The sequence below is a fragment of the Euprymna scolopes genome, chromosome 16 (genome assembly GCF_053919585.1).
Source record: "Euprymna scolopes isolate OS-2025 chromosome 16, ASM5391958v1, whole genome shotgun sequence".
Classification (NCBI taxonomy): Eukaryota; Metazoa; Mollusca; class Cephalopoda; order Sepiida; family Sepiolidae; genus Euprymna; species Euprymna scolopes.
In genome coordinates, this window is record NC_136497.1 from 144,248,029 (window position 1) to 144,267,977 (window position 19,949).

Here is a 19,949-nt window from a genome sequence, read left to right on the forward strand (position 1 = left end):
AACATCATTGGATTTTTTTTCAAACAATTTTACAATATTTTTTTAAATTGAAACATCATTGGATTTTTTTTCAAACAATTTTACAATATTTTTTTAAATTGAAACATCATTGGCTTTCTTTTTCAAACAATTTTACAATATTTTTTAATTGAAACATAATTGGATTTCTTTTTCAAACAATTTTACAATATTTTTTTAAATTGAAACATCATTGGATTTTTTTTCAAACAATTTTACAATATTTTTTTAAATTGAAACATCATTGGATTTTTTTTCAAACAATTTTACAATATTTTTTTAAATTGAAACATCATTGGCTTTCTTTTTCAAACAATTTTACAATATTTTTTAATTGAAACATAATTGGCTTTCTTTTTCAAACAATTTTACAATATTTTTTAATTGAAACATAATTGGATTTCTTTTTCAAACAATTTTACAATATTTTTTTAAATTGAAACATAATTGGATTTCTTTTTCAAACAATTTTACAATATTTTTTTAAATTGAAACATCATTGGATTTTTTTTCAAACAATTTTACAATATTTTTTTAAATTGAAACATCATTGGATTTTTTTTCAAACAATTTTACAATATTTTTTTAAATTGAAACATCATTGGCTTTCTTTTTCAAACAATTTTACAATATTTTTTAATTGAAACATAATTGGCTTTCTTTTTCAAACAATTTTACAATATTTTTTAATTGAAACATAATTGGCTTTCTTTTTCAAACAATTTTACAATATTTTTTAATTGAAACATAATTGGCTTTCTTTTTCAAACAATTTTACAATATTTTTTAATTGAAACATAATTGGCTTTCTTTTTCAAACAATTTTACAATATTTTTTTAAATTGAAACATAATTGGATTTCTTTTTCAAACAATTTTACAATATTTTTTTAAATTGAAACATCATTGGATTTCTTTTTCAAACAATTTTACAATATTTTTTAATTGAAACATAATTGGCTTTCTTTTTCAAACAATTTTACAATATTTTTTAATTGAAACATAATTGGCTTTCTTTTTCAAACAATTTTACAATATTTTTTAATTGAAACATAATTGGCTTTCTTTTTCAAACAATTTTACAATATTTTTTAATTGAAACATAATTGGCTTTCTTTTTCAAACAATTTTACAATATTTTTTTAAATTGAAACATAATTGGATTTCTTTTTCAAACAATTTTACAATATTTTTTTAAATTGAAACATCATTGGCTTTCTTTTTCAAACAATTTTACAATATTTTTTTAAATTGAAACATCATTGGATTTCTTTTTCAAACAATTTTACAATATTTTTTAATTGAAACATCATTGGCTTTCTTTTTCAAACAATTTTACAATATTTTTTTAAATTGAAACATCATTGGATTTTTTTTCAAACAATTTTACAATATTTTTTTTAATTGAAACATAATTGGATTTCTTTTTCAAACAATTTTACAATATTTTTTTAAATTGAAACATAATTGGATTTCTTTTTCAAACAATTTTACAATATTTTTTTAAATTGAAACATAATTGGATTTCTTTTTCAAACAATTTTACAATATTTTTTTAAATTGAAACATCATTGGATTTTTTTTCAAACAATTTTACAATATTTTTTTAAATTGAAACATCATTGGCTTTCTTTTTCAAACAATTTTACAATATTTTTTTAAATTGAAACATAATTGGATTTCTTTTTCAAACAATTTTACAATATTTTTTAATTGAAACATAATTGGATTTCTTTTTCAAACAATTTTACAATATTTTTTTAAATTGAAACATCATTGGATTTTTTTTCAAACAATTTTACAATATTTTTTTTAATTGAAACATAATTGGCTTTCTTTTTCAAACAATTTTACAATATTTTTTTAAATTGAAACATCATTGGATTTCTTTTTCAAACAATTTTACAATATTTTTTTTTAATTGAAACATTGGATTTCTTTTTCAAACAATTTTACAATATTTTTAAATTGAAACATCATTGGATTTCTTTTTCAAACAATTTTACAATATTTACAACCTCTTCGTTTCAATTGTAACATAGGGCCAGTTAAAATATCTCGCATATTTCGATTAACGCTCCAATCCTGATTAAAAAAATCTATCTGACAATATTTAGTAGACTTGTATTTATATTTCTCGTCTATATGCTACATTGGACTCTTTGTTTTTATATATATAATGGTTCGTCTTTTATTCCTCTATAATTTTACCTGTTCATATTTGACTTTTAATTGAAATATTCTAGTGTTCATGTCAATTTAAAAAAATAACTTCAAATTGAGGAGGAAAAAAAAAAGTCCGCAGCAACAAATTCGCTTAAAACCAGTTTAAATTATCGATCCTAAATCAGTTTTAAATATCCACCAACAGGCAACAAAGCATCTCTAATCGTAATTGTAGTTGTTCCAGGTTATACAACGTAACGTTTAGTCCATATGCCACGACTTTCTCTTAGTGATCGTCAGGAGTTCATTAATCTCCACCTTTCTGGTTTATTCAATCGGGAAATCGGCCACAGATTGAAATGTGATGAGAACACGGTACAAAAGACTGTGCAAAAGCACCAAAACATCGGCAGTGTTAGTGATGCCCCTAAATCTGGTCGTACTAGAGTTACTTCCTACAGGGAAGGCAATGCTATCAAGATCCGCAGCCGAAGAAACAGATTTTTAAACAGCTCCCCAAATCCAACAACAATACAAGCTCATTAATCTCCGCCTTTCTGATTTATCCAATCGAGAAATCGGCTGATAGTTTGATAAATATACGTTGGATTCTTTGTTTTTATCTATATAATAAAGCTCAACGTCTGTTTGTGTCCGTCTCAACACGAATAGACTCCTATATGGTTTACTATTATACAAAAATGACGACATAGAATGATAGAAGAGGTATGAAGGAACAAAAATGGGTTTGCTAAAGTCACCCCGAGGGACTCAGTGGGGAAACCTATGCATGCTCACATTGTTTCATGTGAAATTATTAAATTTTGCAGAATAACACAGCATAGGGTGAAGGAAGGTTTTGACGGGTTACATTGCTCACCCTCACAACGAGGTTTAGGGGTGTCATAAATAGGAACCCTGTGCACGCTCACACCATTTGAGGTAGAACTACCGAACTTGTAATGATAACCCCACCACCTGGGAAGCAGGAAGTTTTTTACGGGTTACATCGCTCACTTACAGGTGGGGGCCCCTATGAGAGTCACTTATAATGGGGAACCCTAATGATGATTCATACGTTTTTGTCTATAAATATTTCCAAGTCTGCCCCCTCATGTTCGTTTCAGGGTGTTGCTTTAGCTTTGATTCCACAAAATTTTGTAGCCATCTCTTTACACCCACACGCCCTTTTCATAACCTCGTGAATCAGAGTCTGTTCTTATGAAAGCTTTTTTTTTTAACCCAGTCAACAACGGGTACTTCTGCTAGTTTTAAATAATCGTAAATATTAAAATGTGAAAAAAATATCAAATAAACAAAATCTTTTATTTATTGTTAATGGTTTGCTTTTTATTAATAAAAAGATTTTTTAATGAATAACTTGATTACTCGTTACTCGTTGGGTCAGTATTTGGTAAATCTATGGCTGTATGTCTATCGGTTTGTTTGTCGGTCTGTCTCCATATTTCAAACTCCATCTCCCCTGAAACTAAAAGTCGGATAACAGCGGCAAGGGCCTCAAATGATGACAATTTTTAAGAACCGTTTTTATATGGGTCTTTAGACGGTCAAAATTGTTTTTAAAGGGCCAAAATTGGTCGAAATTGTTTTTAAAGGGCCAAAATTGGTCAAAATTGTTTTTAAAGGGCCAAAATCGGTCGAAATTGTTTTTAAAGGGCCAAAATTGGTCGAAATTGTTTTTAAAGGGCCAAAATTGGTCGAAATTGTTTTTAAAGGGCCAAAATTGGTCAAAATTGTTTTTAAAGGGCCAAAATTGGTCGAAATTGAAAAGAAATCGTTATACATTTGTACATTCATCTCATTTTTAATTCATAATTTTTAATCTGTTTATATGCGTGTCACGTTAGTACAGTGGTAACGTCACCAGCTTCGAATACTACAGTTTGGGTTCTAGCTGATGGTACCTTTTACGGGTTACATAATGTTACTAATGTTTTGCTTTTTATTAATAAAAAGATTTTTTTAATAACTCACTTGATTGCTCATTACTCGTTGGTCCAGTATTTGTGAAATCTAATATATAAATGGCTACATGTTTGTCGGTCTGTCTCCATATGTTCTTATATGGGTCTTTAGACAGGTAAAATTGTTTCTAAAGAGCGCAAATGGGTAAAAATTGAAAAGAAAAATCGTTATGCATTTGTATATTCATCTCATTTTTAATTCATAATTTTTAATCGATTTATATGCGTGTCATGTAGGTTATGTGGTAACGTCACCAGCTTTGAATGCTACAGTTTCGATTCTAGCTGATGGTACTTAAATATTTTTTTTTAGTTTTAAAATCACGACTCTATAACAATATATACGAAATCTGGACAAATTAAAATATATCAATAAATATATAAAGTCGGCCAATCCTACTAGTATGTTAGTAAATATATACTTCTATAAATCGTTATGCATTTGTATATTCATCATTTATAAAAGCCAAGTACGTCCAAGGATGGAATACTGTTGCCATATCTGGACAGGAGCTGCTAAAAACAGCCTATCCTGCCTTGACAGAGTACAAAATAGACTTCGTGGCTTAGTGTGGGATGCCCTTTTATCTACCCTGCAACCTCTCTCCCACAGAAGAGACGTTGCGAGCCTATTCTTGTTTTATCGTTATTTTCATGGCAGGTGCTCGTCTGAACTCCAATCTCTGGCCCCCCCTCGCCAATCTTTCACGAAAAACACCCGTCTAGCTGAATCCACTGTGAAAAATTTCCCCCACTCTATATCTGTGCCTAAATGAAAACGCGGATTCCATGAACAAAGCTTCTTTCTTAGAACTGCACGCCTGTGGAACTCTGTTCCGTCTGCCTGATTCCCACCGGACTACAACTTGGATGTCTTCACGTCCAACGTTAACAAACTCGTAATGAACCGCCCCCTTAAGTAAATACTTCATCAAATCTCCACACTAACGTAATGTACTTGCAATAACCCTTATCTCTGAGTGGCTTCCGGGCCTTGATAAGTGGTGATCACTGTGTAAAAAAAAAAAAAATTCTAAATATTTAGATGATCCTGATTATACTAGGATCACAATTTTAGAATACATCGTGATGACGTATTAGACCCCTTCATTTTTTTATTTTTTTCTTTCTATACCCACCCGTTTCTTTTTTTCTTTCTATACCCACCCGTTTCTTTTTTTCTTTCTATACCCACCCGTTTCTTTTTTTCTTTCTATACCCACCCGTTTCTTTTTTTCTTTCTATACCCACCCGTTTCTTTTTTTCTTTCTATACCCACCCGTTTCTTTTTTTCTTTCTATACCCACCCGTTTCTTTTTTTCTTTCTATACCCACCCGTTTCTTTTTTTCTTTCTATACCCACCCGTTTCTTTTTTAATAGCCTATTTTGGTCTCACTAACTTCTCTTTTCTCTCTCTTTCTCTTTTATTGCTTTTACCCCTCCCACTCCTTTCTCTTACTTCTCTTTCTGTTTTTATCTCTTCTTCTCTGACAATTCTCCACTAAAAAGTTAAGTTTATATTTTTTAATATAAATTGAATTAAAGAATATAAATATATATAAAGTTTTTTTTTTTTAAGAAATTCAACTACAAAACGAAATTTTTATCACCTCGCCCGTAGAAAAAAAAAACAAAAAACAGTTTCATTATCTTTTTATATTTCATCCAATCACATCGTTTTGAAATTATCTGACGTCACACGTTTCTTACAAACTTCCTTCTTTGAACAACTTTTTCAGCAATTCAACCAGTCCAACTGTTTCTTCTTAAAGATTAAAAAAAAAACAAAAAAAACTAAAGACGATAAACTGTACAATCTTATTTTAAATGTCGTATTAAAAATTAGAATTACGTTTTTAGTATTGCAAGTAAGGATGGAATACTGTTGCCACATCTGGGCAGGAGCTGCGAGAAAGGACCTGTGTGCCTTGATAGAGTTCAAAATAGACTTCGTAGCCTCGTAGGAGATGTCCTTTTCTCCTCCTTGCAACCTCTATCTCACAGAAGAGATGTTGCGATTTTGTCTCTGCTTTATTGTTATTTTCATGGAAAGTGTTCAACTGAGCTTCACTCTATGATCCCCCTCGCCAAACTTTCACAAGAAACACTAGACTAGCTGAAAACATTATCAATAATTTTCCCCATTCTTTATCTGTACCTAAACCTAAACATAGATTCCATGATCAAAGCTTCTTTCTTAGAACTGCACGCCTGTCAAATTGTCTTCCGTTTTCCTGCTTTCCAGCTGTCTATAATATGGTTGTCTTCAAGTCCAATGTAAACAAGTTTCTGATGAGCCGTTCCACTTAAGTTAACAAATTTACCGAACTTCCTTTACTATCAATTACTATATTGTCCTTTTGACTACTGTACGCTCTTTAACCCTTATCCTTGAGTGGCCTCTCGGCCTTGATAAATGGTGACGCCTATGTAAAAAAAAGTATTATCAATTGCATTTACACAAAAAAATGAATACATGTTCGACATTGATGTTATTTCGTTTATGTGTTTAAATACAGAATATGGTCGACAACGATGATCAAAATAATAATTCTTTTAACGTCAGGGGTGTTAGTTCCGTTATAGAAACGTTGATTTAATTTTAATAAAATAAAATACGTATCAAGTGCGCTTGAAAGCCAAATCACAACGCAATATTACGAAAAGAAACAAATATTTTGCTTGTTTTCGATTTATAATTTAATATGGAGTCAAACTCCATCCTCAGTATTTTTTCTTTATTTTTTCTTCTTTCTTGCCATGTATTAAAGTTGGTAAAAGAAAAGGCAGTTCGTAAAGATCCGCGCGTTATCCCAACTTTACAACATGGCAAGAAAGAAGAAGAAGAAAAAAAAGATAACAAAATACTGAGGATGGAGTATATCTCCGAAATATATTTAAATTATAAATTTCAAACAAGTAAAATATTTGTTTATATTCGTAATATTGCGTTGTGATTTGGCTTTCAAGCGCATTTGCTGCGTATTTTATTTTAATAAATCTTTTATTTTATTTGTCTCCCTCACATATTTATTGTGAAATGAACCCTGACTTTATAACCGGTGTAAAATACTTTTGAAATTTACTTTTATCAAATATGGTGTTCTATATCTGGCAATTGGTAATAACCCTAAAACGATGAGACCTTTACCCCGACCCTCCTCCCAAAAAAGAATTAAAAAAGGTCGTGGCAATGTAATTGATTTTTATAAGCAAAATACAACATCTTAATGGATGGTGTAAAAAGTTTTGATTTTTACTTTTCGCGATTCATGTTTTCTAAACATGGAAAACTATAAGTACGCGTATTAATGGCGGCAAACTTATAGACGCCATATTTTTCAAAGCTGGTTTATCATAATGTTTTGAAGGTTTCCAAATAGATTTTGCTTATATTTAAAAAGTTTATTTCCGAAAGACAAAAAAGATTTCTACACGTGAAAAAAAAAAAAAAAAAAAAAAATTATTATGAAAAATGTCTTCACGGCCATGTTCAGAATTTGACAAGTTCGGCTAAGTGTGTAAATAAAATAAATTCGTTATAAAAATCGCTTGAAAGCTAAATATTAGTTTTCTGGGATCATTTCAAAGATAATTATTAAAGCCATTAAATATTGAATTAAGTTAAAAAAAAAACTTGTTTGTATAAAACAATAGCTTAATTAGACCCCCAAAAGCGAGCGATTCTGGCTTCAGACACACACACACACACACACACACACACACACACACACACACACACACACACACACACACACACACACACACACACACACACACATCCACACAGACCCACACACACACACACACATCCCCCCCCACACACACACATGTACAATAAGAAGGGGAGGAGTGAATGAACTGGAATTGGATGACCTCGTCCTATGACGCAAGTCAGTTTATGGGTCAGACGTTGAATGGAGCAAAGTTCGGATGAACTTAAAACCCTGACCGACAAAAATGAAACCCGGGAATAAGATGACGTAATTCGGCCGCAAATAAGACCAAATGCAAATATCAACAGGGTCAGAATGTGGGTCGATTACGTAAATCGATTAACGGGAAAATTCATAAAAAGCAATCATAAACAAGTCAAGAGGACAGAGAGAGGTGACAGCAGAAAAGGACAGACGACGCTCGCTCAACTGCCTGTCACGGTCGCAACCACACCCTTCCCGCCACCCTCTCATTCCTTCACCGCCGTATTGATGTGTATATGTTGTTATTAAATAAATCAAATTGTTTTATAACAAAGCGTCTTGTTATTCATAGATAGATGAACAGCGGTGATTCCATTCACTAGACGAGACAACAACATATGCATATATGCCCAAACAAACTATCTATCTATCGAGATATTCAAAAATCTCGGATAGCTAGAATATAGACGGTGCTAACAAAATAGACGTCACAGCCATATCACCCAGTATATAACACACACACACACACACACACACACACACACACACACACACACACACACACACACACACACACACACACACAAAACAAAAAAACAAACAAAAAAACAAAAAAAACAAAAAAAAAAACAAAAAAACGAAACGTCCTCTAGTATGAGTTCATCGGAATCCCAAAATATCAGAAAGCTAAAAGGCTATCTGAAAATGACGCCGTCGTTGGGAGGGAGGGGGTACAAAACGGAATGGTTTTCTTTTTTCGCAGCCATGTATTGGTACATTCCCATCGTGAATGTATGTATAATTTTTACTATTTTATAGTTTAATTATTTTATCTGTGTTTTTGCTTTAAATTTTAAATTAACATTTTATTTTTAAGGTTATATAAAAATGATGCTACACTGAAGATTGCACGTTCATTCATGCAAAGAAAATATTAGAATCTTACATATAAAACTTACGCTGAAAATGTATTCTAAAAAAGTGAATAATTTTTGCAATTAAATTTTTAAAGTGTGAAAACATTAAATGAACAATGCTTAATTGAATGATAATATCGTAAGTTCGAGAAATTAGTTTTTCTTCAAGGTATATCGATTTCGTTAATACAGATTTCAAGGGCTTTTTTCATGTTTCTGAAAAATTGATGACTTTCTATTGTTATAATTTACGATACTTTATTTTCATAAAAACAAAAATAAATGTGTTGCGAGTGAAATGTAAGTGTAGAAAGATATTTTTTAATTTAACATGAGTTTTAGAATGGTGCAATAAATAAAGCAGGGAGTCCTTAACTTAACATATAGAAACTAAACTAACTATAACCTAAATAAGGGAAATAAAAATAAATCTAAATTTAATGACTTGGTAATAAACTAACACTTAAAACATTTCAATAGAACAAAAATAAATCAAATATTAAGTAATTGCAAAATACTAAGATGAAAAGATTATGATGGATCAAAATAGACTAAATCAGAATATAAGTCTGAAGTAAACAAAGTAAGAAATTGAACATAGATTGCTATAAAGAGTAAAATGAGAACTAAGTTTAAAATTAAGCATAGGGAATTAATAAAGACAAATTCAAAACATTAGGTTAAGAATATAAAGGAATTTCGACAAAATTATGAGTCGATAAATGTGGACAGAAATCGTGATCATTATTTGATAAATACTGCAAGTTCCATTAAAAATGGCTAATTTCTTGATTTTTGGTAAATATTTAAGTAAAGGGAGGGGTGAAATGTTATTCATTTTGAGCATCGGCATTCTTTTTGCACGTACCTAAAAATTATAATGATGCATAGTTTGTTTTTTGGAGAACGAGATTTTCCTGGGGAAAGAGAAGTTAAACCCTGTCTATAATCCAAACATCAACCCAGAATATAAAGGGGCGTGGCAATGTGAATAATGATTATTATAACAAAAATAGACAAAATCTCGCGTTTATTTCTCGCATATACGTAACTTTGATAACTGCATATTTAATTGAAATCATAACGTTTAAACAAAATAATATATTTCTACTAAGATTCAAATAAAAGCAATGAATTAACTATATTTCGTAATCATTATTTGATAAATCCTGCAAATTTTTATTAAAATTGTTTAATTTCATGATTTTTGGTGAATTTTTAAGTAAAGGGAGGGGTAAAATGCTATTCTTTTTGCACATAGCTAGAAAATTATAACGATGCGTAGTTTGTTTCTTGGAAAACGAGAGTTTCCTGGGGAAGAGATGTTAAATATCAAATAATGCGGTTTCTAATCTCAATATCAACCCAAGAAAGGGCGTGTCAATGTAAATAATGATTTTCGGAACAAAAATAGACAAAATTCTCGCATATACGTAACTTTGATGAATGTACATTGAATTAGTTTATTATCATCAAAATATATTAAAAAAATATCATACTTTTTATTTTATTATCATCAATATATATATATAAAAAAAAAAAATCATACTTAAAGTTACAGGTTTATTCGAACTTGAAAAACTTGCATTTAAAAAAAATTTTTCTAGAAATTTCCAACCCAACAGTTTCGTTTTCTATTTATATCTAATCCAATCAAATTGCCCCAAAGTTATCTGACGCCACACGAGTCTTACAAACGTTTTTTTTACTTTATAAACTTTTTCAGCTAGTCGACAATCCAAACGTGTTTCGCCTTGAAGTAATAAAATCTGCTGAAGACGATAAATTGTAAGTAAAAATTTTAGTTTACGATATCACATTTATCTTAAAAATTTAATTTGTAATATAAAAAAATTTTTAAACTTTTTTTTTTTTCAAACAATGTGTGGATTATTAAACTTGAGGTCATTTTGTTTTTCCTTTTGCATTTTTTTTTTCTAAAAAATTATCAAAACAAAAAACGAAATCCAAATATCTCATATCTGGTTTTTCCATATTACATCTAAAGAAGTCGGTGACCTAATTTACGGTGAAAAGATATTGCGTAAATTTCTTTTTGCTAATTTTGTTTTCTAAACGTTTAATTCGAGAATATTCCGAATTAAACCATCAGAAAACAAAATTAGCAAAAAGAAATTTACATAATAATCCGAATTAGTGTTTTTAATTTAAAATATTTTTTATTTTTGAAGGAGGAGAAACTAACCTGGTCTCAACAGTAAACTTTTACCGAATAATAAAAAAAAGGGCGTGGTGGCGTAAATGTTTTTTATTAAGTGATTTAATTTCAGAATTTGTTCAAAACAACGCATTCATTTCAATTGTAACATAGGGTCAGTTACAATATCTCGCCTATTCCGATTAATGCTCCAATATTGATTATAAAAATATCAGACAATATTTCGTTGACTTGTATTTGTATTTCTCGTCTATATGCTACATTAATAAATGCGTGTTGGATTTTTTCTGTATAATAAAGCTTAATGTGTGTGTGTGTGTGTGTGTGGAATATCTGTGTGTGTGTGTGTGTCTGTAATATCTGTGTGTGTGTGTGTGTGTGTGTGTTATGGTCTGTGTGTCTGTACAGGAATAGGCTCCTATACACCTGACTACAACTTAGACGTCTTCAAGTCCAACATAAACACACTCCTGACAAACCGCCCCCTTAAGTAAGACACTCTATCAAAACATCCAATACTAATGATTACTACAATACTATCTCATTGATTACTGTACACGCAATAACCCTTATCCCTGAGTGGCCTTCGGGCCTTGATTAGTGGTACCCCCCCCCCCATGTAAAAAAAAAAATATGACCACATAGAATGATAGAAGAGGTGTCAAGAAGATGATAAAACCACATCCCTCCAACGGGGGCGGAAAAACCTATACATGCTCACACTGTTTTATGGAGAGTTACCGAGGTGGGGGGGGGGGGTCACTTAAAACTGGAAAGCCTGTGCAAGCTTATATCATTTCATTTACACGCGTAGAGCTATCAAATGTTGCAGAAAAAACCACCATAGGGTGGGGAAGGTGTTGACAGGTTACACCGGTCACCCTCACTAACAGGGGCGGGGAACACAAGGGGGGGGTCACTTATAAATGGGAACCCTGCGCACGATCACACCGATTTTTGTAGAACTATGAAACTTGCTATCATAGCATCACCATGGGAAGCGGGAAGTTTTTACAGGTTACATAGCTCACTCACATTTAATAGAGGTGGAGCCCCACGCCCCCCCACGGTAGTCACTTATAATGGGAAACAATAATTAGTGTTCATACTCTTGTGCCAATAAATATATAAATATACCCCATTAAAACACTCTTTTGATGGGATGTGTCTCCTAGCGGCTTCGGCTGCATGGAGACAGGGTAGTACATGTCAAGGATTCGTCACTTGACACTCAGCCCAACAGGTGAGGGGCCGGGAACCGGCCCAGCACCTGTTGGACTGAGGTACACCGCCTGGGTAATACCTAGGAGGTCCACCCTCTCAGGCCTTGCCACCGGGCTTTCCGGTGGGGCAAGTTTATTGCTTGCTGCCTGAGGCGCCCCGACCGGGGAATGCCGACGGGGTTACTCAGGCAATTTTTAAAATTGCAGGAGTGCCCCTCCATTAGGAGAGCCTGCGGGTATCCCACTTTCCAGGCCTTGTGCCAAATAATGCTGATGTGGGCAGCATTTAAATAAATACTCTTGTGTCAATAAAGATTTTTAACTACTGTCTCCCCCGCTCCTCATGTGTGTTTGAGGGGTTTGCTTTAGTTTTGATGTCCCGAAAAGTTAGAAGCTACCTCTTTACATCCACACGCTCTTTTCATGCCCTTATAAACCAGAGTTGAAGGATTTTTTTAACCCAGTCAACAACGGGTACTTCTGCTAGTTTTAAATAATCATAAATATAAAAAATTAAACATAAAAAAAAAATCAAATAAACAAAATCTTTTATTTTTTTTTAATATTTTGCTTTTTATTAATAATTTTTTTTTAATGATTAACTTCATTACTTGTTACTCGTTCATTCAGTATTTGTTAAATCTAATATATAAATGGCTATATGTCTGTCCGTCTGTCTGTTTCCATATTTCAAACTCTATCTCCTCCGAAACTAAAACTAACCCTTTCTCTATTTCTCTCATTCACCCCCTTCTCTCTCTTTCAATGAAGAAAGAGAGAATTCAATATAATTCTATTGTTTTAAAAGAGTTGAATTGACATAACAGTTTTAGTTGCATGCGTTTAGTTTCAACAGGTCTTTATAAAAGTATGCTCCGCCAGTGTTAAATGTAAAATAAATTATATTTTTATAAAAATACATTTGTTTGTTACAAGCGTTAAATTTTAGTATGCAGTCCCTACTGACGATGGAAATGCTGCCTGTGACGACGCAATGAAGACCAGAGAAGCGACCCATGCCAACCGGTTATATCTGACGACATATCGACCCGTTGTGTTGCAGATTTTTCGTTTTTTTTTTTATTGAAAACCATAACTTTAGTAAATTTTGTTTTGCTTTAAAAATAATACATTTTCACTAAGATTCAAATAAAATAAATGGATTCATTATATTTCTTAATAATTATTTGATAAATACTGAAAATCTTATTAAAATTGGTTAATTTCCTGATTTTTGGTGAATTTTGAAGTAAATGCTTTTCATTTTGATCATCGGCTATTCTTTTTGCACGTACCTAGAAAACTATAATGATGCGTAGTTTTTTTTTTTTTTTTGAAAACGTGAGTTTCTTGGGGGAAGAGATGTTAAACAATGCGGCCTCTAATCCCTACATCCACTCAAGAAAGGACGTGTCAATGTAAATAGTTACTACCAGAACAAAAAATAGACCAAATTTTGCGTTTATTTCTCGCATATACGTAACTTTGATAACGATAGCGTCATATTCGTTCGTATCGTCCTCTTTCCGTCGTTTCGTATTGTTTTCCCTTCTTTCCTTTTTATTCTCTCTACTTTTCTTTCCTCTTTTTGTATTCTTATCTCACTTTCCCGCTCTTCTTTTATCTCTTTTACCTTAAACTCCCAGACCTACCGTTTACATGGTCCAGAAACTGAAATAGATACATTGAGAGCATTGCTAAGGCTGCTGCAAAGAAGGTGGGCTCTCTCTACCGTGCTAGGAAACTACTTAGGCCTGAACGTATCTTATACCTCTATAAGGCCACCATTCGCTCCTGTATGAACTATTATTATCATATTTGGGCTGCTGCATCTGCTACTAGTCTCTCACTCCTAGACAAGGTTCAAAAGAGAGTCGCCAACCGGATAGATCCTGAACTGTCATCTAAGCTTCAGCCTCTGTCCCATCGACGAAATGTTACATCCCCCTGTTCTACAAATACTTTAATGGTGAATGCTCTGATGAACTACAAATACTTGTACCTCCTCGACGTGACTACTCCCGACAAAACCGACAAGCAGCTAAATCCCACCCCTTCACAGTAGAGATCCCTAGGTTCAAGAAATCCTTTTACTCCAATAGTTTCTTCCCCAGAACTGCAAGACTTTGGAACTCCCTTCTGAGATTCTGCTTTCCCAACTGTACTGATATGCAGAAGTCCAAATGTAATGTGAACAAATATCTTTCTACTCATCTCCCTTCATAATATCCCTGCAACTTATGTCCCCGATAGTAGCCCCCTACTTCAAAGTGGCACTTGCCTTGTTTGGGGTGAAAATTGAATAAAAAAAAATTCATTTATCTTCGCTTCCCCTTATTTCACTCTTCTTTTTCTTTCCCCCCTCTTTTCCCATTTAATCACCCTTCCCGCCCCCTTTCTTTGTTTTTTTTAATTAATAAAATTTTATTTTAATTAGTTTTATGCTTTATAGAACTTTGCTTGAAAAATTCAAAGAATTTCACGGCGAAAAAAACAAAACAAAAAAAAAACAAAAAAAACAAACAAACAAACATTGTGATGTCATAATCGACTCTTTCTTCTGCCCTCTCACTTTTTTCTTCCCTTTTCATCTTCGATCCCCTCTCTCTTCCCTCCTCTTCCTCTCTTTCTCTTTTATCCCGCTATCTTCTTTATTCTTTTATCTTTTAAATTAATACATCATTCTATTCTTCTTTCTTTTCCCATTTCATTTCGCTTCCACTATCTTCATTCTCTGCTTTTTTTTAAATTTTCGGCTTCATTTCAATTACTTTTTATTATTTATACAGTTTTGTTAAAAAACATTAAAATCATTTCAATTAATGTTTATTATTTATACAGTTTTGTTAAAAAACATTGAAATCATTTCACAGAAAAAAATAATTACAAGAAACCTTCTCTACCACCAATGGCAATGGCCAAAGACTTTTTATCTGAAAGCACACCTTTTAAACTCCTCGGTCTAACGTTCACAGGAAACATGAGTTGGAATAATTACATTGAGAGCATTGCCAGGACAGCTGCGAAGAAGGTAGATTCTCTCTACCGTGCTAGAAATCTTCTAACTCTCGAAAGTATCCTGTACCTCTAAAAGGCCACCATTCACCAATGTATGGAGTATTGTTGTCATATTTGGGTCGGTACATCTGCTGCTAGACAAGATTCAAAAGAGAGTCGCCAACCTAATAGGTCCTGAACTGTCATCCAAGCATCAGCCTCTGTCCCATCTACAAATACTTTAACGGTGAATGTTCCGATGAACTGAAAGCACTTGTGCCCCCCTCGACGTAAATACCCCCGACAAACACCGACGATAAGTAAAATCCCACCCTTTCACAGTAAAGATCCCTAGATGTAAGAGAGCCTCCTACACCAGTAGTTTCTTTCCCAGAACAGCTAGACTTTGGAACTCCCTGTCAGGTTCCTGCTTCCCCAACTGTACTGACATGCAGAAGTTCAAGTGTAATGTGAACCGACATCTTGCTGCCCAACTCCCCACCTAGTACCCCTGTAGCCTGTGTCCAGGATAGTAGCCCTCTACATCAAAGTGGCAATGTGCTTTGTTTGGGGTGAAAATGTTATAAAAAAAAGAAGTCAGTGAGATGACATACAAACCTATATCTTCACCTTTTCCTTTTTTTCTTTTCTTTTCCTTTTTTTTCTCTTCTAATCTCTTTTCTTTTTCTTTTTTCTCTTTTCCTTCTTTTCCTCTTTTTCTTTTTTCTCTTTTCATTTCTTTTCCTCCTCTTTTTCTTTTTTCTCTTTTCCTTCTTTTCCTCCTCCTTTTCTTTTTTCTCTTTTCATCTCTTTTCCTCCTCTTTTTCTTTTTCTCTTTTCATCTCTTTTCCTCCTCTTTTTCTTTTTTCTCTTCTAATCTCTTTTCCTCCTCTTTTTCTTTTTTTCTTTTCCTTCTTTTCCTCCTCTTTTTCTTTTTTCTCTTTTCCTTATTTTCCTCCTTTATTCCCCCCTTCTCCTTTATACTCTTTATATCTTTTAAATATTTACATCATTCCATTCCTCTTGCCATTATTTTCGTTATTTGTCTCTCATCCCACCATCCACAAACTGTGCACGATGACAAGCAAGCATTCTAACCACATGAACAGAGTTTACATAATATATAGTAATCGATCAATTCACCATCAAAATGTTAAGCAAACGTGTTTTTTAAAAAAATTTATATGCGACCTGCCTTCAATAAGTTTCCAGACTTTTATTGTATGGGCATTTTTATTGATAGTACATCCATGAAACTCTGGTCCCTTTCGAAGTAATCTCCTCCGGCTGCAATGCACTTGTACTGTTCCAACAACTTATGGAAAGCCCATGGATGTCCTCTTGTGTGAGCGTGTCAATGACCCTTGTCACAATCTCATCACAACAGCCTCTAAGGTTTTCCTTAAGCTTAGGGAATAACCAAAAGTCACAGGGTGCAAAGTCTGGACAATAGGGAGGGTGAGGAACTGTTTTGATGTCCATCTTGGTTAAATAGTCTGTGATAAAGAAGGGCACCCTCGGAACAAACCTCGTGCAAATCTTCAGCACCTTCAGTTCCACGCAAATGATTGCGTGCAGTTCCCACACTGACATCAAACTGTGGACTTATTGTCTCTATAGACACACGACCGTCCTTAACCGTGAAATTCTTTAATCAACTCTCGTGTTCTAGCTTTCTTATTCCTCACACACCTCTTTTCGTCCTTCACAGATTCTCTGCCTTCCTTGACTCTCTTATGTCACTCAAAAACTGATGGTTAATGAAAAATCGTCCAAAATCTGAAGCATTCCATGTGTCGCTATCATTTCTGCGAGTTTAAAACAGAGTTTTATTGCAAATAGTTTTTCTTAAGTGTCCTCCGATTGCATTTTTGAAATCCGACAGCTGTGACAATCAGGCTTTAGTAGGGTATATTCCAATTCCTGCTGTAGCTGTACATTTGAACCTGAAATCATAAAAATTAGTCAATCATCTCATAAAATATATAACAATAACATACTGAATTTTCAAGAGTTTAAGACAATTTTAAATGCCTGTACAAAAAGCCTGGAAATATAATGAAATCATAAATTGAATTTGAAAAAAAAAAAAAAAAAAAAATTAAGATTTTTCTAAAAAGTTATATTACAAAACGAAATTTTTCTTTCCACATCCATAAAAATTAATAGTTTCATTTTCTAATTATATTTCATCCAATCAAATTGTTTGCACATTATCTGATGTCAAACGTTTCTAAAAAACTTCCTTTTTTGAACAGATTGTTTTCAGCAATTCAACCAGTCAAACGTGTTTCTTATTAAAGTTTAAATAAATAAATAAAAACGATATATTGTAAAATTTTATTTTAAAATATCACATTAACCTTTTGAATTCATTTTTCTGTATTCGAAGCTGTAACAATTAGATTTAATATCCCCCCCCCCCAATGAATACGTGTCCGCAATTGATGCTATATCGATGCTAATTTATTTTATTTTTTTCGTTATGTGTTTATTAGTAAAATGTACCCTAACTTTATAACCGGTGTAAAATATTTTTGAATTTTTACTTTTCGCTAAACACGTGTTCTAAATGTGGCAGTTAATAATAATCCGTATTTTTTTTTTGGAAAGGTAGTCTCAGGTGTGATAACCATAAAACAATGAGACCTCTACTCGGAACTTCCAAAACAGAATTTAAAAACGGTATAGCGATGGAATTCATTTTTGTAAACGGATTTTATTTGATAGTTTGTTCGAAAACAACATATTCACTTCAAGCGTAGCATAGGGACTTTTGAAATATCTCAACTATTTGATTAATAAATTGCATTCACCCAATCAAATTTCATCATTTATATTTTATCCAATCAAATTTCATCATTTATATTTTATCCAATCAAATTTCATACTTTATATTTCATCCAATCAAATTTCATCATTCATATTTTATTCAATCAAATTTCATACTTTATATTTTATCCAATCAAATTTCATCATTTATATTTTATTCAATCAAATCTCACTCTTTATATTTTATCCAATCAAATTTCAGTCTTTATATTTTATCCAATCAAATTTCATCATTTATATTTTATTCAATCAAATTTCAGTCTTTATATTTTATCCAATCAAATTTCAGTCTTTATATTTTATCCAATCAAATTTCATCATTTATATTTTATTCAATCAAATTTCAGTCTTTATATTTCATCCAATCAAATTTCAGTCTTAATATTTTATCCAATCAAATTTCAGTCTGTATATCTCATCCAATCAAATTTCAAATGTTTATATCTCATCCAATTAAATTTAGTCTTTATATCCCATCTAACCAAATATCAGGCTTTATATTTCATCCAATCAAATTTTAGTCTTTATATCTCATCGAATCACGTTACTTCTAAGTTATATCACAGTAACCGTTTTTTCATAAACATTTTTAAAACATTGTAACCAGCATTTGTAGACATTCAACCGGACAAATCTGTATTTCCTTAATTCATACAAATCCACTAAAGACAATAAAACATTATTTCCAAAATAATACATTAATCATTAGAATTTTATTTGTTTTTTTTTCTGGATAAACTCCCCCTCCCCCTCTCTCTGTCTTTTCTTTTTCCATCATTCCTTTTATTCTATTTTCCCTTCGGTCATCATTTCTCTCGTTTCGTATCATTTTCCCATTTTTTTAATATCCCCCCCCTCTCTCATTTCCTGTTACTCCCATTTCCAGCCTTTCTCTTTCTTTTCTTCTTTTTTCATTATCTTTTCTTTCTCTTCTTCTCTCTCTTAACCTTTTTATTCTTTTATCCTTTTCTTCCGTTTCCTCTCTATTCACCCCCCCCCCCATTTTCATTTCCACTCTCTGTCGACTACCTCTTTTCTCTACTTTCTTCATTCTCCTTTCTCCCTTTCTTTTCTCTTACGTCTATCTCCTCGTCTCTCTCTCTCTCTCTCTCTCCCTTATCCTATTATTTACATAATTTACTCTTCCTCTCACCATCCACAACCAAAATGTACACGGTCACACGCAACCACTTAATATAATATTTTCTCAAGTAAAAAATATTTTCGATATTTTAAATGTTATAGTTTATTGTCCCTATTATATATTCCTATTAATTTGCCTCTCCAGAAAGGCAGAACGAGACACAAGGTCGACCTTTAATGTGGAGGAAAATCCAGCTCCTCAAAAAGGGGCACTCTGGATAAAACTTGCCTCAATCTAGAAGGATTTCTCCTCCACTGATCGACAAGGTCAGACAAGAAAGAATGCAGTATTAGACAAATAATACATTGCTCCTGACCAAAAAGGCCAAGGAGATATGTTTTAATAATTTATTAGTATATTATAATTTATTATTTTATACACATTGATAAATTAACCATAAACCGTTAATTAAGCATTTTGTTTTTACTTAAACTCAACTTAAAAAAATTGCACACAAAATCGACACGCCCATAACAATTTAATTCTCCATATCTTAGCCAATCAAATTTTTTTTTTTTTTTTACACAGTCATCACCACTTATCAAGGCCCGGAAGCCACTCAGGGATA

The 19,949-nt window shown here is 32.2% G+C and overlaps 1 protein-coding gene across 14 annotated transcripts in view; it reads left to right on the forward strand.

Annotated features, from left to right (window-relative positions):
• LOC145296144 (uncharacterized) overlaps positions 1-19,949 on the forward strand; it is a 79,133-nt gene that overhangs the window by 20,100 nt on the left and 39,084 nt on the right. For 6 of the 14 annotated variants that reach the window (XM_080142333.1, XM_080142334.1, XM_080142335.1 and 3 more), the window contains one exon: positions 10,733-10,794. In XM_080142333.1, coding sequence (XP_079998459.1) covers positions 10,733-10,764 — 32 coding nt within the window. In that variant the 3' untranslated portion in view covers positions 10,765-10,794. Of the gene's footprint in view, positions 1-8,004; positions 8,882-10,732; positions 10,795-19,949 lie in introns of those variants that run through there. The other 8 variants (XM_080142324.1, XM_080142325.1, XM_080142326.1 and 5 more) reach the window with 2 other exon arrangements.